Here is a 25,336-nt window from a genome sequence, read left to right as displayed (position 1 = left end):
TCAGGTTTTTTTGCTGATTAAATGCTCTCTTTTGTTCAGCTCAGGTCTCAACAGAATAATGTAGCATTTGGGACCAAAGATGCACCCCAGCAATCCGGCACTAGAGATTAAGATGGAGAAGATCTCCACAGTGACCATGTATTTTCCTTTGGTGCTCAGGTAAGTTGGAACAAAAGTCAGCCACACACTGCAGAACACCAACATGCTGAAAGTGATGAATTTGGCTTCATTAAAAGTGTCTGGCAACTTCCGGGCAAAGAAAGCTACAGTGAAGCTGGCAATGGCCAGTAATCCTAGGTAGCTCAAAACAAGATAGAACATGATGGATGATGATTCATTACATTGAAGGACAACTTCTTCACTCATTGAAAGCATATCACTATCTGGGAAGGGGGGAGATATTGTGAGCCACACAACACAGATGCCTACTTGAGGAAAAGTGCAAGAAACAACAATTAAGCTGGCCAGTCGTTTCCCCGTCCACTTCTTCATCTGGGATCCTGGCTTTGTGGCCATGAAAGCCAGAACTACAATAAGGGTTTTTGCCAACACACAAGAAACTGCCATGGTGAAAATGACCCCAAAAGTAGTTTGGCGGAGGAGACATGTTATTGTTAGTGGTCTGCCAAGGAAGAGGAATGAGCTAAGAAAACAGAGCAGAAGTGAGATGAGAAGAAGGTAAGAAAGATCACGGTTGTTTGCTTTCACTATGTGAGTATTGTGATGCTTCCTAAATGTCTTCAAAATCTGAACAGTAGTAGCAGACAACAAGACTGTACAAGTAGCTATGCTCATAACCAGAGGTTCTTCATAGGACAAATAGCTAATGACCTTTGGAATGCATCCATTCTGTTGCTTGTTTGCATATTGGTCTGGTGGACATTTGAAACAATTGTCTATATCTGCAAAAGGTCGCCAAATTAAAAGAAAAAAAGTAATAATGTATCAGTTTTTAATTATTTGAGTTAGCTGTATAGTACCTGCAGTGGAATCTTTAATGACATTTTAAAAAATATAGGCAAATTTGAAAGGATGTAACAGATGACCTGCTAGAGGATGAATGACTCCAAGAATGAACAAAGAACACCCCTTTTTATTTGACAATTTGTTTGATCTGAAGTAACATAAAAGCCTATAAATTGTTGCATGCACTGCTGAGTCACTTTTTCTTTTTTTAAAAGAAACTATTCTAAAGTACACGGACAACAAAGCAAATCATGATATTGGTGAATAATATTGTGAACGATATCAAGTGGCCAAGCAGAATGAAAAGAAAGAGTGTTGCATCCTGGGCAGTATGGTTCCAGTAGATGTAAAACTGGGATACAAACTCAAGTGGATGAAAGTTTGCTGATCAAAGCTCCCCCATTTTGCTTCAATCTAGATGGAGAAAACATCTCTGGAATTAATATTACCAGTTAATATAAATCATTCTCGAGTAATCCTAATTTAGAGACGGCCCAAACATGTTAAACAACTCTTTGGAATTGTCATTTCTGCCATATTTGGCTTTACACCTTGTGGACATCCTGGGTGGAGGGATCACTGTGTGGGTGGGGGGCAAATGGACAATAAACATATGCAGTGATGACACGGGAAATGTGGAGGGGTGATGAGAACTTGATGAAGGCCAGAGAAGTATGGAACCACACTTTGTGCCAATACTCAAAGGCCCTGCAACCTGAGAATGGAAGGTGGATTGCCTCAAACATCTCACTGATTCTCAAAAAAAGCCTGTGTGGCTCTTCATTGGCTGAAGACAAACTGGTCTTGGTGAGAGGGCTGGAATAAGGGGGAAAGCATATAATCTTTCATGTGGAAAATTTAATTCTAGCCTGACTTTTCTTCACTCAGCAACCCTTAGGAAATTAATGGAGTCAAGGTTTTTTCTTTCCTAAGTGACCTGACAGGAACAAGTCTGACAGGTTTTACATCTCATTTCCTCAACACACATGTAGGACTCTTTATAGACAGTGGTTATTCATATTACAAGAAAAGTAGGAAACAGCTATAGAAAAACATGTCACAGCCCTTTGTTGTAGTTGTTGTTTGATCTTTTATTTTAACTAACATCTCACCTGTTTTGTTAGAAATCCACCCTTTCGGACAAGGCACACAATTGTAACAACAAAATGGTTCTCCCTCCTTTGTTTCTTTCTGGTAGCCAGGCTGACAATTGGCATTACACAGAGAGATAGGTCGTATCTGTTGGCAAGATAAGATGAAGAGAATCATCCTACAAGATTTGATCTCAGAAATATTAATGCTTGAGTATAGAATAGTGACATTTTCAAGTTGTTAGTAGAATCAATCTAACTAAAACATTATTTTAGAGAAAATAAAATATTCCTTAACATTTAATAATTGATTTAGCTGTGATTACTACAATTTAAGAAAAAGTGTCAATCTTTTGAGACAAAGATAATCCTTTCTCAAAATACCCAGTAAAATATTATTAGCATTTCCAACTTGTGTTAGTATTGTATAATATATCACATTATTTATGGCCAATACTGACCAAGGAAAAATTTAAGGAAACTTGATTAAATTTTCTGAAGCCTTTTCTTGGGTTTCCTCAACAGGCTGCACCTTGAGAGAAATCCAGAGAACTCTGATCAAGAACACAAACATTATCTGGAAGAACTGAGATTGGAACCCTGCAAGGAAGAGAATGTATTCACTGATATTAATGGCTTGAGGATCCGAGAAAAAAAATCAAGTAGCTGAAGTCATTCCATATGTGATAATAAGATGTAACTTACATGGTTAAATAGAGGATGCCATACAATATCCTCTTCCCTGATGTTAAATTGTTTGTGTGGAGGTGCCCATGGATCCATCCTGCCAACTTTCAATCCAATAAAAGATTCATTTGGGAATGTAATCCAATTAATGATGTCAATTCCTGCAAGTAGAAAGCCCTCCTGATCAAAGGAAATTTCATCTCCAGCAGTGTTATTAAATGATAATGTTTTTAGCAGATTAGAAAGCTGAAATGGGAAATAAAAAGGCAAAAATTAAAAACGTTTTGCAGGATCCAGTTCTAGATTCAGAGACAATGTAAAGGAAGGTCACCTGACATCAAAACTGTCATTTCAGCATCACTTAGGATCCCTTTATTTGTTCAACTTTTTTCATTTTTATTTTTCTGATCAAATTTTAAATTGCTTTATCTTGAGATTCATTAACTTTGGGTTTTATTTTTCTGATCAAATTTTAAATTGCTTTATCTTGAGATTCATTAACTTTGGGTTTGAAACCAAAAAAATAAGAATTTTCAGAAAACATGAAATAAGAGTGAAATAGTATGGTATTTAAATTCACGGGCATCATATAACTTTTAAACTCCAATATTCTTTATACCTTATATGACTATTGGTTGCACAGATTGACTTTCTTCATTCTTTTTAAACTGCAATTTCAACTCTTTTGTGGAAATGAATTCATGATTGCAATGAAACATTAACCAACAAAAATACAATATTGATTACCTATAAAATGAACTATAGGTTCTCATTGACAATACTGGTTAGGACCAAATGATATTGCAACTTTGCCAAATCAAAAGTACCACATATCATTCTTTTTTTATAATTTTTGGGTCATTACCTGCCAGAGCTGCTGATTTAGATATTTCCTTTTTTCCTTTTCATTCATTGCCTTTTGTCTGAATATTGATGCATAGATGACATGTAAGGCATGAGCCGCAGCATAAACAGCATTATAGTTGCTATAGCTTTGGCCTGTGATTCTCATGGGAAAGACATGCTCAGGAAGGTTCTCTAGTCTTTCCATCCCTGTGCAGGCATCCCTATTCTTAGGATGGAACCTAGAGTCCTGGAATGGACAGTCAAATGTCTGAGCCCAGAAATCTCTGATGAAACCATCCCCTTCTGAATTCAAAGGGTTTCTATTCTGGAGAAATTGCTGGAATCCCTGGATTTCATCAGAATGTACTGTAAAGGAAAATGAACCGTGGAATTCATGTAGTGGCGTCTCAATGGTTGTAATGATGTTTTTCAGCTCCATCCCAACGGTTAGAAGCCAAACATGGCCTTTAGTTTTTCCTATAATTTGCCCAAATTTAAAAGATAGCAACCATCTCAATAAAATCATGGAACGCAGGTCTCCACTGAAAATCAGAATCTTGGCTTTGCTATTCATGACATCATAATAAGATTTTTCTATACATTTCATGCGGTTTTCACCATGACACAAAACAAATGTGTATACCTTTGCAGTACAGATACCATTTTTTGCAAATTCTGGAATGATGACATTCATAACAGTCTCTAAATGCATCCCATTGGCAATAAAGAATGTGATCCAATTCCAGTTAAAATGCTGCAGTAATTTCATAATCCCTCTATATTGATGAAGTAGATTTGGAGTCATCTGATAGTAGTAAAGAAGATGGTCCTTTTCTGTCAGCACCATTCCAGAGCCATAGATGAACTGAAAAGATATTCAGATAAGAAATACTGTTTTTCAAATGATCATGAATGTCCACTATTTCAATAAGGTATGGAAAGTAGTTGGAGGTGGGCCTGATGTTGTGGTGATATGACACATCTCCATGGGGTTACATGGAATTGTGTGGAATTTGACTTGTCACGAGGTTCCAAGGGACCCAAGTCATCCTGGAGGAGTGATGAAGACAGCGAGAAAACTCTGTTGATCACAAGGAGACCACAGGCTCCTTGTTTGATCTGGAGGAAGCTCTCAATCTGGTGGGAACAAAAAGATGGCCGTTGTGTGCCTGATGGAAGCTGTGACAGCCGACCAATGAAGCAAGCATAAAAACTGAGGAACAGTGTGGTTGATCTTAATGAGACTTTTCCAAATTCTGTTGAGGAACTTGCCTCCTAAAAACAAACCTGAGTTCTATTGGGAGTCAAAGAGAAGGAGGTGGAATTGTTTGTTTTCCATTATCCAAGAATAGTGGTGAGCAATCTTGGGAGGTATCTATAGAAATTGAAATAGTGAAAAGAGAACCTTTCAGGGAAGAAAAATTTGTTTAAAGCTAGAAATGTCAGACTGCAATTTTAACTACAATATTGTCTAATTTGTACTTTTTTTGAAATATGAAATTCTGACTCTTGGAACTTTTAAAAAGCTTTGGATCATTTAATACAATACAAGTTAATGAGAGAGGAAAAGGAACGAATTGGAGAAACAGTGACATCTACAGGTGGAGAAAAACACAAAGAAGTAAAAGTGAGTGAAAGAATGACCTTGACTGTCCACTGAAGATTAGCTTTTTTGCTACAAATAACACCTGCAATGGCAAATTGTTAACATGGGATAGCAGAGACAAAGAGTGAAACAGTATAAGTTTTTAAACATTGTAGCTCTTTGAACTTATGTGGAAATGTAATCGACATAGGCCCACCAAGCCTAAATTTAATCGGCAGAGTAAACAGAAACCAGCAAATAGCAGGGAATTACTACTTTCTCTCCCCACCTTAACTCTCCTTTTAGTGATTTATGAGCTTTTGTTTTTAAACTCTGGGGCTTGGTGGGCCTATGTCGATTACAAATTTATCAAGAAAAGAGAACAGTGTTTGAAGAAGTTGGGGACTAAGAAACAATTTTTTTGGATTACAATAAAAAGAAAGTGTGAAATTACTTGGAGACTGAGAATTAGAAGACAGGTAAAAGAAAAAGGGATTTGGTGGTGATTTGACTTGTAAAAATATTATTTAAAAGTGGGAAGTTAGTTTAGAATTGAGGAAACATTAGTATAAATTGTCTGCTAATCTTAATTATCTCTTTTAAATTCCTTAATGTTTTTCATATTATCCAAAATGAGAAGTTCCTCAACTAGGTAAATTAGGGGAGGAAATGCATCTGCGCCATCATCATCATTATCCTTAACAGCATCTAGTCAAGCAAGTCAAAGATATTTGGATAGCATGTTGCAATAGGAAAAAGTGAACATGATGCAAGTAGAATTGAAATCAATGCTCCAAGTACTTCAAGAAGCTACAAAAAAAAATTGAAGACATAAAAGAAATAATGGAAAGGATGGATGATAAAATGGAGAATATTCAACAAATAATAACTAAAAAAGGAATAATAGATCCAGAAAATAGAATAGAAATCAGAACAAACAGAAAAAAAGTGGAAGACATAGACAATAGACTTACACAGGAAGATAAAAATCTTGGGAGAACAGTAATTACATTGGAGATAAATAAAGCTGAATACTTTTTGAGGTTTCAGAACATTGAGGAAGAAAAAGGAGAAGAACAAGTTTATTATCTCGCAGAGATAATGGCAGAATTGTTGGCGGATAGCAATGACCTGGAGGGGGATAAGCAGGAGATGTGTGCTGCAATAGATGAAATATTCAATGTATATACAAGATATGTATGTGTCAAGGAACAAACTTCCCAGAAAGGTACATATGTGATTTACTAAAAAGGCAATAAGAGCAGAGATACTTCAAAGAGTAAGAGATCATCCACTAAAATACAAAGGAAGAGAATAGTAGTTCTGAAACAGATTCCTAGAAGAGTAAGAGATACAAAAAAACAATACCAATTTTTGACAAGACAACTAATTATACATTAAATAAATTTCAGATGGCTGATACCTGAGAGAAACCTGGATGGAACAAGCCATAGACTAGATTCTATAAAGAAAGCAGAGCAATTTTATAACCAGCTGTTTGGGTCAAATGAGAAAAAAGAGAGATAAACTACTGTAGATGATAAAATATAAGAGGAAGCATCAGGAGAGGGAAATGCACAACAAAAAGAAGACGAAACAGAACTAAAGGAAAGAGAAGAATAAGAAGGTGCAAGGATAAAAGAGCACAGAGAAATAAGAGCAATTAGAACAACAAGACCTATCTACAAGTAAAACTATGGAAGAAGAAATAAAATTGCTGTTAATTGAAACAAATGGACTGAATTTTCCTATAAAAAGAAAAAGGACTTTTAATAAATTAGTAAAACTAGGAAAACTAAAGTTAGATTTAATTTCTACATCAGAAAACAACATAGGAGGAGCCAATGTCACGATGTCACAATGTGTGGTCTTGATACTCCAAGAACACCATTAATACTTTTGCTGCTGGACAGTCCATTGGGACCTAAACAGGCTCTCAGAGATAGTGATCAGGAAGACAAAGCCTTTCTGGTCTCAGGGACATCACAAAGTCCCTGATTGACCAAAGGGAAGTGCTTCAAGCCGGCGGTAAACAGGTAGCCCCCAGGCTGATGAAGTTAAGATGGCTCCAGAAGGAAGGAAGTGAAAAGAGAAAGTGAGTCCATTTGGTGAGGTATTTTTTCTATTTTGGGAAACACTGCCTAAATATTTTTTTCTATAAAGCCAAATTAGATCCTTAAGCAAAAGAATTAAGCATCGAAATTAACTTATATTGGATTGCTTTGGAAAACTTATTTTTTTTCTTTGTAACTATACTTTGTGGACTGAAGTGCTCGCAACGTTTCTCATTTCTCCTCTTAAAGTGAACGGATTGATTTTTTCTTCTTCTGCTTTTCGATGCTTTATTTTTTGACTTCTGGATTAAATTCTTCCTTTTTATTTTAACAATTCTTCCTATTACTTGTTATTAAATTTCAAAGAAATTTAAGGAACTTTGTTTCCTATAAGCCAGAGATAAGTATTAGAAAATATTGACTTTCTAATAAAGTGAAAAGTAGCAACACTGCCACTTGGAGGTCAGAGGCTGGAGTTTTTGAAACAACATATCTCTTCTCTTTCCTTCTTTGATCTTACTGATTTTGTAGCTGAAGGGTTTGCAACTTGTTTACAGAAACTGATAAGGAGCCAAGGGCATGATTTGTTTTCGCAGGTGTCTTTGAGAACTATTTTGGCAGGGGAGAGAAAGGGGAAAAACAGAACCTTTCTCCTTTGAAGAGCATAAAAGAACTTGTGTTCAAGTTAACATAAATAAAAAAATAAAAGAGGCAAGGAAGGCTAGAGTGGCAGTGGCTATTAGGTTTTTTTTTCTTTCTTTCCTCCTCCTTTTTTGGAAACATGGCTCAATATTCAGATGAGGAAACCTTAAAATTCCAAAATATCTTGGCTGAAATTCAAAATATATTGGAAGGATATGGGAGAATTGAGAAGAAGTTGGAAAGACTAGGCTTCCTCACAGCAAAAGATGAAGGGGTTGGAGCCCCAAAAATTAACGGCGAGAATGAAGACATAGAAGATAAAGACAAGACAAAAGATGTATTTATTAATGGAGCAAATGTGGGTGAAAATGGAAAGAAGGAAATATGGAAAAGGGAATTCGACAAATTGGAGTTTTATCCCAGATTCCAAGATACAGAAGAAAAAAAATGCTAATGATGATGGATTTAAGAAGAGAATTTTTTTCAGAAGCAAGGTTGACAACCAAGACAAGCTAATTTTAGTAGCAGCTGAAGGGCAACGAGATTACCTGAGAGATCCTTCAAGCAACAAAGTGCAGAGAGAAGTCTATAGAAACCTTATGAAAGAGAAAAAAGAAGACTGATACCACAATTGGCAAGACAAATAAGACTGTTTGTTACTGGAAAGATACAGGTTGACAATGAAAGTTGATAATAAAAATAGTTGATTTTGGTGACCAATAAGTAGGAATTTAGTAATTCTTAGATTGTTTTAGATTGTTATTAAATGTTTATTCATTAACAAATAATTAACTAAAATAACAATAATGAAATGATAATGGATACAGATTAATGATATATACATGTACTGACAAACTAGTAAAAGAAATATGGGTATAAATTGCAAATTGCAATCTGGGAAAAAGACCTATAAATTTTATTAACACCTTTTTATTTAGATTGTGTCATAAAGGTGTAAGGATTTTTTTTGGGGGGGGGTCTGATGAGAGTAGATGGTACATAAATAATAAATGATTTTAGCTGATTATAATAATTACAAGAAAATGTCAATGGATATTCTTAAATAATGTATACATGCTATGGTATTGGCAAAAGTAACTTAGATACAAATTCTAAACAGCTAGTCGGAGGGAAATAGGGGGGGGGGAAGGTTTAGAAACTTTATTAATTGACTTTTACTTAGAAGATGTCATAAAGGTGTAATGTTATTGGAGGATTTTTTGAAATAGCTAATGAATGCCATTATGTGGTTGTGTCTTTAAGTATGAATGATTTGAGGTAAAAGCAGGTTCAAATAATTGTAGTCAAAAGAGAATTGTGGTACATTGATAGTAAGATTTATAAAGATTTTTGTTCTAAAGTGTATAATCTAAATGAACTATAAGTTATGCCTATGGAAGAAATGCACAAAAGTTATCTGTAACCAATCGACACACTTTCTACAAGATTTAATGAAGGATGATTCTTTTTTTGTGTTTTTGTTCAATTAAAATAAGAAAACAACATAATAAATTATTGGAATATCCTAAAATTGGGAAATTATACTCTTAACTAGTACAGCAAAAAAAAGAGGGGTAGACTTATATATTAAAGAAACAATAAATGCTAGACAAATGTTTGTAGATGAAGAGGGGAGAAGTTTGATGGTGGAGGTAACAATGAACTATAAGCAGATACTTTTGGTAGCAATACATGTATCACAAATACCATTGAACTCCTCGGGGAAACAGAGGAGAGAAGAAAGATAGGAAGAGCGGGATAGGAGAGAGGGTAAGGGGGGAAGATGAGGATAAGGAGGAGTGGAATGAAGAGAGAGGAGAAGAAGAAAGGAAGGGGAAGTAGAGTAGAAAAGTATGATGGAGGGAAGAAAGGAGGTAGGAGAGAGGTAGAAGAAAGAGGTCTAAGGAAGCAGAAGAGCTAATGATGGGTTTTTATCTTTCTGGGCGTTGATGACAAGAGGAACTGATGTAATTACTACTTAATACAATAGGATATTGGCTATGTAATAGTATACATGTGATTATATGTTATGAAATTGGAAAACAAATACCATTGAACTGGGGTTGATGGCTGACAGGTTGCTGTCAGCATCCAAGTATATTCTCAAAATATAGGATGTTCTAAGCTGTTGTTGTTGTTGTTACTAATGCAATGAACACCATTGTAAATATTTTTATTACTATTTCCTAAAACTATTTGTACCCAGACAGCACACTGTTTAGTTGAAAATGAAATTTTATGTTATAAAATAAAATAAAAAACTTGAAGGAAAAAAAAAAGAAAGTGGGACTTATTCAGTTATATAATTTTTCATTGATTTTTTTTTTGCATTTATTACAATCATGGAACTTTAATAATATATGATCAAATCTAATGCACTTAAGAGATCTTTACCTTTCCATTAAATTGTTCTCCAATTTCCAGGTTTAAAAAAATATATATATTATTACATTTTTCTTTTAACATATTTAAGTATTTAGTAAACAGTGCAGGTTTTTAAAAACATATATGTAAAATATTAAAAGTAATAATATTCTTTACTTGTACATAATAATATTCTTCCTACTTCTATTTTCTATCTTTAATATCTAACCATTGATAAAACAAATCCCAAGTTAAAAATTTTGTGTCTTCTTTGTTCTTTATCTTTAATGTTAACCTACCCATTTCCGCATTTAATATATATTTTAATTATATTTTCATCTATAGGTGTTTCCTCATTTTCCAATGTTATGCAAATGCAATTCTCACTTTGGTCAAAACATGTAATATTAAATATACATTCACTTTGTTATATTTTTCTGGCAATATACCTAAAAAATATTTCTGGCTTTAAATCTATGTGTTGCTTTGTCATTTTCCCTAACCATATTTGTATTTACATCCAGCTTTTTTTTGCGTTTGAGCATTTCCACTACTTATGGGAATATAAACCTGATATCTGCTTGCATTTCCAACATTTGGTGGACATGGGTTTAAACATCTTTGCTAGCCTTGCTGGAGGCAAATGCCTCCTATAAATTTTTCTATGCAGATTTCCCTTGTAGGTGGTTGCCATTTCAATTTTTAACTTATACCCCAAAGTTTTTGCTATTTATCTAGTTCTATAGTATATCCATTTTTTTGTCAATGCTAACATTGTTTCTTTCACTTGTTCATCTTCCATTTTAAGGCTTAATAAATAGCTATAGATTTTCTTTATCAACTTTTCATCTGTTCCTAGTAGTATCTGATAAAGTTTTGTTGGCACTTTATAGTAACAATATATCTTTACATCTTTTTACATCTAGATAGTATTGTGGCCACCATGTAAGGTCCACCCCTGAGTTTTGTAATTCCTGTTTGGTTTTAAGCTCCCCTTTCTCATTTAAAATATTTTTATACATTACAATTTCTTTCCAAATTTACAACATTTGCTTCCATTGTGGAAAGCCAGACTGGTATTTTCATATAATCTTTTGCCTTAACTTTTTCTCTAATTAGGAATGGAGCATTCCTTACATAATGTCTTTGAAAGTATCTATATATTTTATTTTTTCCATACCACAGAAAGGCATGCCATCCCTATTGAAGATCATGTCCCTCCAACAGTAGCCATCTTCTATTTCTGGGATTTATCAATTATTCACCTAAGTCAGTGCCGAGGCCTGGTAATAAAGCTCCCAATCCATTGTTTTGGATTCTTGGAACATTTTCAGTCTTATTCTTACTCTTCTTCCTTGCCAGACATATTTCAAAATTATTGCATTTAGTTCATCAAATGCATCATCTAATTTTACAAGAATGGTTTGAAGCAAAAACAATAGCTTTGGCAGGACATTTATTTTTATAGTTGCTATCTTTCTTACCCTTGATAGCTGCAAGTTTTTTTTTTTCAATTCTCCAAGTCCATTTCTATTTCTTGTATTAACCTTGTATATTTATTTTCTTTAATTGTTGCACCTCAGGCTGTTAAGTAAATTCCCAAATATTTTACTTTCTTAACTACCTGAAGATTTTTAACTATGTTTTCAATTCTTCCTTTCTTTATTCATTTTCTGTCCTGCCACATTTCTATATTCCTCTATTTATTCCATTAGCTTAGAGACAGTTTCCAATGGTTCTTGTAGAATGAATAGAAGGTCATCTGCAAATCCCTGTAATTTGTATTTTTTCTCTTTTGATTTCCATACCTTTTATTTCTGAATCTTGTCTAATAATTCTATTTAACACTTCCAATGTTAATATTACTATACATATAAAATTTACAAATTTTAACAAATCACTTTTTAAGTGGAAAAAATGAAATTCATTCCTATTTTGAAATAACATAGCAGTTAGTGATTTTGAGCAAAATATCTTTCTTCTAGGGTAGAAGTATCCTAGATATAGTAAAACAAAGCAAAATAAAAGAAAGCAAAGTAAAATATCTATTTCTGGGATTAGAAATTACTGCATTTTACCATTTTAAAGTATTAATTAGGAATGCAGTTGCAAATCATTAAAATATATTTCAGTCTGTATGTTATTTCACCTCTTCCAAACATTGATGATCAGCAATGCAATGTCACATAGTTGTCACGTAACTGGTAATGAAATTACATAAAAATCAAGAACTACCTTTTTGAACATTCCTCAAATGCTGAGAATTTGGCTTTGATGGGCCATACACCATATACAGTTAGACCTCTAACAGACTTTAAACTCTTAGAGATCAATTTGATTGTGCAAGAATAAAATCATTTCCCCATCCTCTTCTATGACATCTTCCTCTTCTGTCAATAGCATCTATGAGGAAAATCTGTAGGCATGAAAAATCTCTCATGCATTTTCTATCTCCTTCTCTACATAGAAATATCCCACCTGTGGAATCTTGTAGATGCCCAAAATATTGGGTTTCTGATAGGAGCGTTCAGAAGTCAGATCTTCAGTTACTGCCAAGAGAGTATCCTGGATGCCACATTTGTAGTTGGGCACAAGGTTGTTTTTCAAAGAGAGAAATTGTATTGCAGCATGATAGGTCCATTTGGAACTTAAATAGCTGTCATAAATATTGAATCCTAGTGTAATGTTTACTAACATCCTAGGGTTGTCATTGATTTCCTTTACAGCAAAGGCCAAAGCTAAGATTTGCTGGTAATTCTCTGTCACTATTCTGAAAAAAAAAATCATTAAATGTTTTCAGCATTTGAGAGTTCATAATTGTATTATGTCGTATTTTATTAGTATTTTTCATTATAACATTTTCTGGTTCATTAAAGAATTGTTGGATATTGATTAAAAAGATCATTGTTCTTCAATATCCAGTGTATTTAAGAATAAAATTTCCAAATGTCTTGGTATTTGAACTTTCTGAGCTTGCTTGCTCTTTTGTACATATTACTCAGACTAGCTAACATCATCAATGCTTGGGAAACAAATTGTCTGCAAGAAAATAAGCAAGTTTAGAGAGCAACAAGCAACGCACATTTGAAATCTGAGCTACAAATATTTTCTTTAATTTCCTAATGTTTGACCAATTATCTCTCCCAGTAAGCATAGTGGGGTAGCCCAGGTTTGCTTCAACAACATTTTTTCTTTATTACCACTCTTCAAATTATAAAGGTAAAAGATGCAAAAGTATCATTTTGGGAACATTAAGTGAGACTCTCACAAACTGCCTTTCTAAGCTAAGGTATTTGAGGAGGGAAATTTTAAATGAAAATAATGCACGCAGTCAATTTCTTACAATATTGTCAAAATGTATTTGATAAATGCAAAATGTTCATCTAAACACATCAAGGCATCTCATCCCATTGGAAATTTTGTGAATAGCAATAGAATCATGACAAGATCTGCATCTAAATATGTTTGTTCACAAGTCCACAATTAAAACCATTTCATACTAAATTAATCATTTAATTTCAAAACAGACATTGTAAATATAATAAAACATTGGCATCACTTGGGAAAATAGGAGGGGGACAAAGTATATATTAACTTCCTTCAGAAGGCAAATAAATTGACAGTAATCTCAAGCATATATATTCAGAGAGCCAGTTTGATGTGGTGTTTGCAGAACTTTGAAATAGGGAGACCATGATTTTAGTGTATTATTAGGCATGAATCAAGTAGTTGACTTTGAGCTAGTCATACTCTTTTGGCACTAGCAAGAATACAGTGGGAAGCAACTAGTGAAAATCTTGCTAAGAAAATTTCAAGGATTTAAGTAGGCAGTCAACTGGATTCAAAGTTCCTGTCAGGGGAAAAAAAAATAAGTCACTGCTTGGATTCACTAACTGCTTCTCACAGAAGACAACTATTCCAGACTGTTCCCCTTTGCCTGGTTTAATGGCATAATTGTGTAAGAAGTTTGTTTTATCAAGTATGAAATATAAGAAGGGAAGAGAAAATATAAAGAAGGAATATGAACGTCTCAGATAAGTCAGGTTCGAGTGGAAGTTGATTGAAGTCCATTTTTTTACCACTGACGATAGACAAGGAAATGATACCTCCATAGATGAAATCTCCTGACTGTGAATATCCGTGAACTCTTGGTGGGGAATGCCATACCCTACATTTAGCAACCTGAGTTTGGCTTACTGTGTGAGGAAACAGAAGCAACAGAAATATTAATATCAATATTGTGAATTCAAATATGTCCTTCAAAGATTGTTTCGTGTGTTCTATCATTCCTTGAATTATTGCGAGACTTTCTTGCAGCAGTTTTGTTATGCTATAGCTAGAAAGGATTTTGCATTCATATTTATTCTGATCATTTTGGAATTAAAACCTGTATTCCATGTGGAATGACTAAATAGCAGGTATCAGTAATAACAGCATCAAAACCTTACATCTGTTTTATCTGTTCATAACAAGCCCAATTTCCCTTTTCTACTTTATTTATTCTGATATATAATTAGTGGAGAGAAAAAGCACCATATTTGTATCAATGTAGTATAGGGATTTCAGTGTACTATGAGGGAGAACTTTTGTGTGCTTAGAATTCCAGGGTCCAATGTCCCCAGCATCTTTTTAAATCATTAACCTCCCTCCCTGTTGTGCTGTCAGCTCTGGATCCTCCCTGACCTTCCTTCCTACTTCCTTGCCTCCCTCCCTGCTTCCTGCTTCCTCACTGCCTCCTATAGTAAAGCTAAACATATATTTTATGACCTCCCATGTGACTGGTGGATTTGATTAGGTGGCCATGTGATTGGGTGGGTATGGCTAGGTGATCACAATCCTAGCCCCACCCTATGAGGATTCCACCATCTGGACTTTTGGCAATCCCCCAAATGGTCAAAGGACATCAGATTCCATACAGAGCTCTGAACCCTTAAGGCAAACCAAATACAAGTGGTCCTCAACTAATGGCCGGTTGCTTAGCAAGTGTAATAATTTATGGCTGACCTCCCCAGAGCTAGTTGATCTATTTTTGGAGTTTTGACAGACAGACAGACAGACAGACAGACAGACACACACACACACACACATTTGAGTAGCAACAACATCCCACACAGTCATGTGACTGAGATTTTCTATTTCTGAGGTTTTTCCAACAATTCCTTCTAGTTTCCAGTTATAAATTCCCATTGAGGAAAAAGGGGTAGTTTAACAACCATAGTTGTTCATTTAATGACCGCAAGGTTTACTTAATGGCCATGGTTTTTCTCTAATGCAGTGGTCTACAACCTTAAACACTCAAAGAGCAATTTTTCTATTTTCTTTTAAACAGGGTTATCTCTCTATCTCTCTCTTTATTCCCTCTCTCATCTCTCTCTTTATCCTTCTCACTCTTATCTCTTTCTCTCTCTCTCTCTCTCATCTCATCTCTTTTTTTCTCATTTATTTCTTATCTCTTTGTCTTTCCTCACTATTTCTCTCATTTTCATCTCTCTCGTCCCTTTCTGTTTCATTTTATCTTGGTTTCTATCTCTCATCTCTTCCCACTCCTCTCTCTCTCACCTCTCTCTTCCCTCTCTCTTTCTCTCTCTCTCTATGTTCTCTCTCTCTTTATCTCTTGTCTCTGTGTCTCTTCTCTTTTTCTGTCCCTTCTGCATTCTCTCCCCCCACACACTCTCTGTGTCTCTTGTCTCTCCCTCTTTCCTTCCCTCCCTTTCTCTCCCTCCCTCCTTCCCTTTCTCTCTCTCTCTCTGTCCATCCTGGGGGATGGGAAGGAACCTTAGAACCTTCTGTGGTGCTGGGTGGTGGGAGCTTAATGTCCAGAGGCTGATGAACCATATACTGAAGACCAGATGAGAGCAATGCCGCAGTTTTCCCAAAGACAACATATCTCTTGTCACTTGTGAGCACTTCTCGTGAGGAGGAGAAGTGAGTTGGGAGGATCCTTGGTGGATGACAAAGAGGTTTGTGGCTCCAAAGGAGAGATCAAACCTCCCTGTTCACAGCAACTTTGCCTGAGGGCATTGCTGGCAGCTGCTTCCTGAAGTTCAAGAGGTCTATGCTCACTGCTGCTTAGCCTCTTTGATGTGCCAAGGCAAGAGGTGGTAGGTCTGAGCGGTGAGCAGTTGAGCAAGAAAGCGAGCAATCTGATGGGTGTCTCTAATCTGCAGTTTACTCAGGTGCACCACTGGCCTTTCTCCCTGCCTCTCCTGGGCAATGGTGCTCATAAATAAACTGCAGCTAGGATCTCCTGGTGCTTCCCTTGCAGGCCAGGCCGGCTTGGGAAAAAACATGGGAAAGTCTTTGTTGCTGCAATCTCCTGCATTCTCCCCACCCCCATGGGCATCAGTGCATCTGCTGTAGATATCAACCCTCTGCCAGCTTGACCTTTCCTGTCCATGCCTGTCCCGTTACCTACGGACTTACCTTTGTCATCAGTGGTGCGGAGAAATATGCAGAAGTGCAGCTAGATAAGTAGAGGTAGAGAGGGCAAGGTGAGCAAGTAGCAACTGGGAAGGGGGCAGGGCCAGCCAGTAGTCACAACCAGTTTGGCAGACGAAGCCAAATTTCCCCGAACAGTTGACCCAAACTGGTTCAAACTAGGTGAATATGTCCTCTGAAGAGATTGCTTGTGTCTTGAAGAGTCAATCCTCTTTCTTGAAATTAATAGAACAATGATATGGGAATGATTTTATATTCTTAATCCATTTAAATCTCTGGGGCCAGGTGATAGCAATAGCTGGTTAGACTTATACACCACTTTACAGTGCTTTACAGCATTCTCTAAGCAATTTACAGAGTCAGTATATTGCCCCAACAAATTGGGTCTCATTTTACCCTGTTCAGATGGATGGAAGACTGAGATGACCTTGAGATTGGTAAGATTTGAATACTAAATTTCAGGCAGCCCGCAGGCAGCAGAAGAATTCTGAAGTACTGCACTTTAACCACTGTGCCACCTTGATGCCCTTTATGCATTATAGCAATAGCAGTTAGACTTATATACCGCTTCATAGGGCTTTCAGCCCTCTCTAAGTGGTTTACAGAATCAGCATATTGCCCCCAACAACAATCTGGGTCCTCATTTCACCCACCTCGGAAGGATGGAAGGCTGAGTCAACCTTGAGCCAGTGAGATTTGAACCGCCGAACTGCAGCCAGCAGTCAGCTGAAGTGGCTGCAGTACTGCACTCTAACCACTACGCGACCTTGCTCATTATTTTTGAGAAATGTTGGGAGATGAATAAAAGAAATAAAATAAGTGAAAGAGATCATATCTTGCCCCTTCAAGAGAAATAAAAGAAATGGAAAGGTTTAGCCTTGATAAAGATAGCTGGAGAGTATTTAGTCTTAGTAGTTAAGGACAGGTAAACTTACCAAACTGGAGTTAGCTAGGCATGTCATCTGCAAGCTTAGCCAGCCATGCGAGGCTGGAGAGGAGGGGTGGGAGGCTTTCGGATGCGTGGCATATACCAGCTCATGGCTATCATGAGGGAAGACCTGCCCACATGGCTGAAAACAGGTGGGCGGCATCGGGTTAGCTTTCACGAGTGAAGACCTTCAGGCCTTCCCTAACTAAAGCCATGAAAGCTAGACTGCAGCCGCCGCCACTGCCCACCCGCTTTCGGCCGCATGGCATATGTCATCTCGCAACTTTCATGAAAGCTGTGAAAGCATGGACTGCTCTTGCTGCTGTTGCTGCCCACCCACTACTGGCCATGTGGTGTAAACCAGCTCACAGCTTTCTCAAAAGCCATAAAAGCTAAACTGCCGCCGCGGTCCACCCGCTTTTGGCTGCATGGCATATGCCAGCTCACAGCTTTCACTAGGGAAGTCTTGAATGCCTTTCCTCACAAAAGCTAGCCCATCGCTGCTGCCCACCTGCTTTCAACCACGTGGCACATGTCAGCTTGCGGCTTTCACTAGAGAAGACCTGAAGGCTTTCCCTCGCGAAATGTAGCCTGCCACCGCCACCACCCACCCACTTTCAGCCACATGGTGTACTCCAGCTTGTGGATTTTGCAAAAGGCATGACAGCTAGACTCCCGCCCTTTCATGTTTATTTGCTTACCTGAGGGAAGCAGCAAGCTGCTGGAAGGTGAATCAAAGTGAAAGGAAAACTGATCAGCAAGCTCAAAGTGACAGCTGCTCGGGAATGAAAAAAAGAGGAATGATTAAAAAGATCATTGTTCTTCAATATGCAGTGTATTTGAGAATAAAATTTCCAAATATGTTGGTATTTCAACATTCTGAGCTTGATTGCTTTTTTGTAGATATTTCATTACTCAGACTAGCTACATCATCAATGCTTGGGTAATAAAATGTCTGCAAGAAAATAAGCAAGTTTAGAGAGCACCAAGCAACCCACATTTGAAATCTGGGCTACAAATATTCTCGTTTATTTCCTAATGTTTGACCAACTATCTCTCCTAGTAAGCGTAGTGGGGTAGCCCAGGTTTGCTTCAATAACATTTTTTCTTTATTACAACTCTTCAAATTATAAGGGTAAAAGATGCAAAAGTATCATTTTTGGAACATAAGTGAGACTCTCACAGACTGCCTTTCTAAGCTAAGGTATTTGGGGTGGGATTTTTCTTTGAGTTGAATAGATCACTTTTTAGTGATGGTAGGCAGATTCTTTTGATCTTTATAATAAGAAAAAACTAAAAGAGAGTTAAAACTATTTGAGAGATAGCTATAAAGTCATGGAAATTTTAAATGAAATTAATGCAAGCAGTCAATTTCTTACAATATTGTCAAAATGTATTTGATAAATGCAAAATGTTCATTAACACACATCAAGGTATCTCATCCCATTGGAAATTTTGTGAATAACAATAGAATCATGACAAGATCTGCATCTAAATATGTTTGTTCACAAGTCTACAATTTAAAACCATTTCATACTAAATTAATCATTTAATTTCAAAACAGACATTGTAAATGTAATAAAATATTGGCATAAGTTGGGAAAATAGGAGGGGGACAGAGTATATATTAACTTCCTTCAGAAGGCAAATAAATTGACAGTAATCTCAAGCATATATATTCAGAGAGCCAGTTTGATGTGGTGTTTGCAGAACTTTGAAATAGGGAGACCATGATTTTAGTGTATTATTAGTGAATGAATCAAGTAGTTGACTTTGAACTAGTCATACTCTTTTGGCACTAGCAAGAATACAGTGGGAAGCAACTAGTGAAAATCTTGCTAAGAAAATTTCAAGGATTTAAGTAGGCAGTCAACTGGACTCAAAGTTCCCTTCAGGAAAAAAAATAAGTCACTGCTTGGATTCACTAACTGCTTCTCACAGAAGACAACTATTCCAGACTGTTCTCCTTTGCCTGGTTTAATGGCATAATTGTGTAAGAAGTTTGTTTTACCAAGTATGAAATATAAGTGGAGAAGAGTAAAAGTAAGGAAGGAATACCAACACCTCAGATAAGTCAGGTTCAAGTGGAAGTTGGTTGAAATCCAGTTTATTGCCACGGACGATAGACAAGGAAGTGATACCTCCATAAATGAACTCTCCTGACTGTGAATATCTATGAACTCTTGGTGGGGAATGCCATACCCTACATTTTGCAATTTGAATTTGGCTTACTGTGTGAGGAAACAGAAGCAACAGAAATATTAATGTCAATATTGTGAATTCAAATATGTCCTGCAAAGCTAGATTCCTGTCTTCTCCCATTTCTTGAATTATTGTAAGAGTCTCTTACAGCAGTTTTAATATTATCTAGAGATGATTTCACATGTAGAAATTATTCTGGTCATTTTGGAATTGAAACTTGTATTCCCTGTGGCATGACTGAATAGCAGGTATCAGTAATAACAGTATAGAAACCTTATATCTATTTTAACCATTCATAACATCCCAATTTCAATTTTCTACTTTATTTATCTTTGATATATAATTAGTGGCAAGGAAAAGTACCATATTTGTGTCAATGCAGTTTAGGGATTTCAGTAAAAAATGATGGAGAACTTTTGCATGCCCAAGAATTCCAATGTCCCCAGCATCTTTTTACATCATTAACCTGCCTCCCTAGTGAATACTCTCACTACCTGCCTTCCTGCTTCCTTGCTTCCTTACCTGCTACCTGCTGTCTCATTGCCTCCTATAGTAAAATATTTCCTCCCAAACTGTAAATGATACTTGTCCATTTTACCAAAGAATTATTGACTGCACTTCCTGATTGAATGTTTGTAAGCTGACCTTATAAAAGAAGGAAAATGTATTTTATAAGATCTAGGAATAGGCAATGGATTGTGTTGAATACTAGCGCGGGAAATACAAGCGCGGGGATAAAGGACTCCCCTTCTGATTGGTTCCCGGGCGGAGCCGGTTCAATCCTCGCCCCGATTGGTCGAGCTACTCGACGCCCCATTGGCTCCTCGTTCAAACCCGGGGGTATAAATGTTTGGCGCGAACCACGCCACGTTGAATCGTAGTCACTCTGTTCTCAATAAAGGTTGCTGTTGCATACCCGCTTGTCGCGTCCCTTCCCTTCGCTCCAAGATGCAAAACTGGCGACGAAGGTGGGATTCCGATTCCCGCGACCACGGAGTAGAACGATCCAGCTGCCTCCGCGTCTGAATCAGCACGAACGCTATCTCAGGCTGAGAACTCCGGCAGCGAACGCAAAAAATTTCTCCGCCCTCTTCCTCCCCCTCTCTGGCTCCACACCACGATGGCATCAGCGCTTCCTCCTTTCGCGCCATTCGGATCCGCCGGAGAATCATGGGACGGCTTCATGGAGCGTTTCGAGTGCTACTTAATCGCATCGAGGAACCAGGCACAGACCGACGAGGAAAAATGCAGTTTCTTCTTGTCTTGCTGTGAGCCTTCCATGTTCGCCTCTGCGAGAGCCCTGGCCGCCCCGAGGCCAGCCTACAAACTTGGGTGGGACGAGCTGATTTCCAGGCTGAGGAACCACTACGCTCCCTCACCCTCTCTGATCGCACGCCGTTTCACCTTCCGCCGCCGAGTGCAGAAGCCCAACGAATCCATCAGCCAGTTTCTAGAGGCTTTGCGCACCGTGGCCGCCCAGTGCGATTTTGCAGACCTGGAGGAGAACCTCGTAGAGCAGTTTGTATGCGGGGTCCGCGACGCACATTTGCGCAGCCGCATGCTCCGGAACCACAAAATCACCTTGGTGCAAGCCGTGGAGACCGCGCGAGCAGCGGAGCTCTCCGAACAATCCACGGCCGACATCGAACGCCTCCAGCTGAAAACCCCCGCACAAACCGCCGCGGGGCCTTCCACCCAGACGAACCTCGTCGACGACCTCTCCCCTGCTGAAGACGAGGAGGAGGAAACCGTCGGACAAATGAGGACGCAGCCGAAGCGGAGGCCACACCAGCAACCACCGACGCCAGCTCAGCCAGCCTCAAACGCACTTTGCCGCGGATGCGGCGGCCGCCACAGCCGCACATCCTGCCCGTTCCGTTCTGCCGTCTGCCGCCGCTGCCGAGGAGAAGGACACCTCGCCAGGGTCTGCCGGGCTCTCGTGCCAGCCCCATCGTTCATGCAGCCCAGCGACCAGCGCCAGGCACCGCAACGCCGCCAACAGCCACGTCCTGCGAGGCGAGCTGAGGACTGCCACTCAACCTACCAGCCCTCCAGCGCCGACTGCGTGGTCTACCAGGCTTCCCACGTTCCCGCTGGCGATCGCAAAATCAGCACCGCCGTCTGTCTCGAAGGTCAGCTTTGTCGAATGGAGGTGGACTCCGGGTCTTCCCGTTCTCTCCTATCTTGGGCCCTGTTTTCCCGCCTTTGTCCCGGGGTTCCCCAGAGCAAATTGCGCCCCGTCGGGGTCTCCCTCCTAGACTACCAGGGAAAGGGGATTCCCACGGCAGGAATATTCCACATCCGAGTGGAATACGGAGACTTTAAGGGGAAACTCCCAGTTCTAATCGTCAGGAACGATCTGCCCGCTCTCCTTGGGTTGGATTGGTTTCCCGCCTTGGGCCTCACCATAGAGGGGGTGCACAGGGTAGTTCCCCTCACCGTAGATAGCGTTCTAGACGAGTTCGCAGATGTGTTCGATGGGAAATTGGGCTGTTATAAGGGCACCCCCATTTCCCTCTGCCTCGATCCCCAGGTCGCTCCCATTAGGCTGAAGGCACGCAGGGTCCCCTTCGCATTGAGAGCAAAGGTAGACGCTGAACTTGATAAGCTCATAGAGCAAGGGGTAATCGAGCCCGTAGATCACGCCCGTTGGGAAACCCCCATAGTCCTCCCGGTCAAACCCGACGGATCGGTGAGAATATGTGCCGACTATAAGTCGACCATCAATTTGGCCCTGCAGGCAAATCCATACCCGGTCCCCGTAGTGCAACACCTACTCCACTCCTTAGGGCAAGGCTGCATTTTCGCCAAGCTAGATATGGCACAGGCCTACCAGCAGCTTCCCGTAGACGACGATGCGGCTACAGCCCAGACCATCGTCACCCACCGCGGGGCCTTCCGCTGCCGCCGCCTCCAATTCGGCGTTTCGGTTGCCCCGGGGATTTTCCAGAGCCTCATGGAGCGGTTGCTCCACGGGCTCCCAGGCGTCGTGCCCTACTTCGATGACGTCCTGGTCGCAGCCCCCAGCCACTCGGAACTCCTGAAAATACTGCGGGAGGTCCTCACACGTTTTAGGGAGGCAGGACTGAAACTAAAGCGCAGCAAATGCGAAATTGCTGTTCCCAAAGTAGAATTCTTGGGTTTCCTCATTGATGCCCAAGGCATCCACCCCACTCCTTCCAAAGTTGCCGCCATCAAAAACGCACCTGCACCCACCTCTAGGGCGGAATTGCAGGCGTTCCTGGGGCTTTTAAATTTCTACGCCCCGTTTATTCCCCACAAGGCGTCGCTAGCTGAGCCGCTACACCGACTGCTTGACCGGTCAGCGGCCTGGCAATGGGGTAGCCGTGAAGCGCACGCGTTCGCGGCTATAAAAGACATTTTGACCTCGTCGGCAGTACTAATTCAATATAGCGATAGGATGCCCCTAGTTCTGACTTGCGACGCCTCTCCCTATGGCATAAGGGCGGTCCTGAGCCATGCCCTCCCGAACGGCTCAGAGGCCCCCATAGCCTTCTATTCCCGGACACTCTCCTCCACGGAGCGGAACTACAGCCAAATCGATAAAGAAGCCCTGGCTGCAGTATCCGGCATTAAGCGGTTCCATGACTACCTCTATGGTAGGAATTTCACCCTTGTCACGGATCACAAGCCACTCCTGGGGCTACTGGCAGGCGACAAGCCAACCCCCCCCATTTTGTCTCCCCGCATGACACGCTGGACGGAGTTCCTAACGGCGTATTCGTATACGCTGTTATACCGTCCGGGTAAGCAGCTAGGGCACGCAGACGCCCTGAGCCGCTGCCCCTTGCCAGAGACGGACACTGCCCACGTGCCCGCTCTCTCTATTTTGTCCATCGCCGAATCCGACCTCCCCGTCTCTGCCGCGGACGTAGCAGCTTGCACCAAGGCTGACCCCGTCCTATCCCAAGTAGCTTCATGGGTCTTGAGGGGTTGGCCCACGGAAAAGGTAGCGGAAGGATTCCGACCATTTAAAGCACGACAAGCAGAACTCGCCCTACACGGGGGTTGTCTTGTCTGGGGGGATAGGGTAGTGATCCCCACAGCCCTGCGGGCACGAATCCTGCCCGCACTCCACAAAAACCACCCAGGCATAGCGCGAATGAAAGCCTTAGCCCGTAGCTATGTGTGGTGGCCCTTGCTAGATTCGGAAATTGCAGACTACGTAGGCCGCTGCAGGATCTGCCAAAACTCTAGGCCGAATCCCCCCACAGCCGCCCCCCGGGAGTGGGAAATCCCTAGAGGCCCATGGTCCCGTTTACACATTGACTTCGCCGGCCCCTTCCACGGCCGAAACTTCATGATAGTAGTCGATGCTTACTCCAAGTGGGTGGAGCTGGTAATCATGACCTCCACCACAGCAGAGAGTACAGTGAGGGCCCTTCGTAAGATGTTCGCCACCCATGGGTTACCGGATGTGATAGTCTCAGATAATGGGCCCCAGTTTACCTCCACCACGTTCCAAGAATTCCTGGCCGAACAAGGAATCAGACACGCAGCCACAGCCCCTTATCACCCAGCTAGTAACGGCCGGGCGGAGCGCGCAGTTCGCTCGGCCAAAGAAGCCTTAGGCCGCATGGACCAGGGCGACTGGCAAGAAAGAGTGGCAGCTTACCTCTTGAGCCAGCACTCCATACCCTGCCCAACGACTAATAAAAGCCCCGCGGAGCTCTTGATGGGTAGGAGATTGCGAACCTCCCTAGACAGGCTCCATCCACTCTACGCAGGGGATCTGCTGAGCAACCTGGGGGCCCTCCCTTCCCACGCGTTTAAGTTAGGGGATCCTGTATGGGCCCGCTCCTTTTCGGGGGATCCACGGTGGGTTCCCGCAACCATCACAGCTCTGACCGGCCCCTGTTCCTTCAGGGTCGGTCTGGCCGACGGAACACAATGGAGGCGCCACGTGGACCAGTTAAGGCGACGCCTCCCCACGGAAACAGACGGCCCAAGCATCTCAGACACCCACTCTCGGCACGAGCCACCCTCGATGACCTTCCCCCAAACGGACCGCCTCTACCCGGGGAACGGGGGACAAGCCGATACGAACTTTTCGGACAGACGCGCCTCACCCGGCTACTCCCTTCCTCGAAGCCCTTATCGAGACTCTGAACCTACACCCCAACCAGACTGCGCGGGGCCGCTGTCGGACACTCCTGTTGCCACGGAGACGCCACCCCGGACAAATGGACATTGGGCACGGGGCCGGGGGCCAGCGCCATCTCACGAGGCCGCGTCGCAGATTCACCGCCCCGCCACAGACACACCTCCGCCGGCGGTTCCCCCCCCCCGACGACAACCACCGGGGAGCTACGAAGGTCGGGACGAGAACGTCGCCGTCCCACCTACTTACAAGACTATGTTTGCCCTTCCTAAAGGAACTCTTTGACTAGGGGGGGAGGGGTGTTGAATACTAGCGCGGGAAATACAAGCGCGGGGATAAAGGACTCCCCTTCTGATTGGTTCCCGGGCGGAGCCGGTTCAATCCTCGCCCCGATTGGTCGAGCTACTCGAC

At 40.6% G+C, this 25,336-nt stretch overlaps 1 protein-coding gene across 1 annotated transcript; it reads right to left on the bottom strand.

The window, feature by feature from the left end:
* Positions 1-20,396, bottom strand: LOC116521314 (vomeronasal type-2 receptor 26-like). The gene is made up of 6 exons (XM_032235998.1): positions 20,326-20,396; positions 12,714-13,005; positions 3,610-4,455; positions 2,763-2,990; positions 2,079-2,205; positions 1-902 (listed from the first exon to the last, which is right to left on the bottom strand). The coding sequence occupies exons 1-6, from the start codon at positions 20,394-20,396 to the stop codon at positions 1-3; spliced, it is 2,466 nt and encodes an 821-aa protein (XP_032091889.1).
* Between the last annotated feature and the right edge of the window lie 4,940 nt (positions 20,397-25,336).

Source organism: Thamnophis elegans, chromosome Z, assembly GCF_009769535.1.
Source record: "Thamnophis elegans isolate rThaEle1 chromosome Z, rThaEle1.pri, whole genome shotgun sequence".
NCBI classification, from domain to species: domain Eukaryota; kingdom Metazoa; phylum Chordata; class Lepidosauria; order Squamata; family Colubridae; genus Thamnophis; species Thamnophis elegans.
Note: the sequence above shows the minus strand (reverse complement) of the source record. Positions and strands in the feature narration are given on the sequence as shown.

Excerpts from the sequence above, each read along its gene's own strand:
- LOC116521314 (XM_032235998.1), bottom strand. The coding sequence starts at position 20,396 with ATGGACAAGTATCATTTACAGTTTGGGAGGAAATATTTTACTATAGGA. Across the intron at positions 4,456-12,713 it reads GCATCTACAAGATTCCACAG|TTCATCTATGGCTCTGGAAT; the intron begins GTGGGATATTTC and ends ATATCTTTTCAG. Across the intron at positions 2,991-3,609 it reads TAAATCAGCAGCTCTGGCAG|CTTTCTAATCTGCTAAAAAC; the intron begins GTAATGACCCAA and ends TTCCCATTTCAG.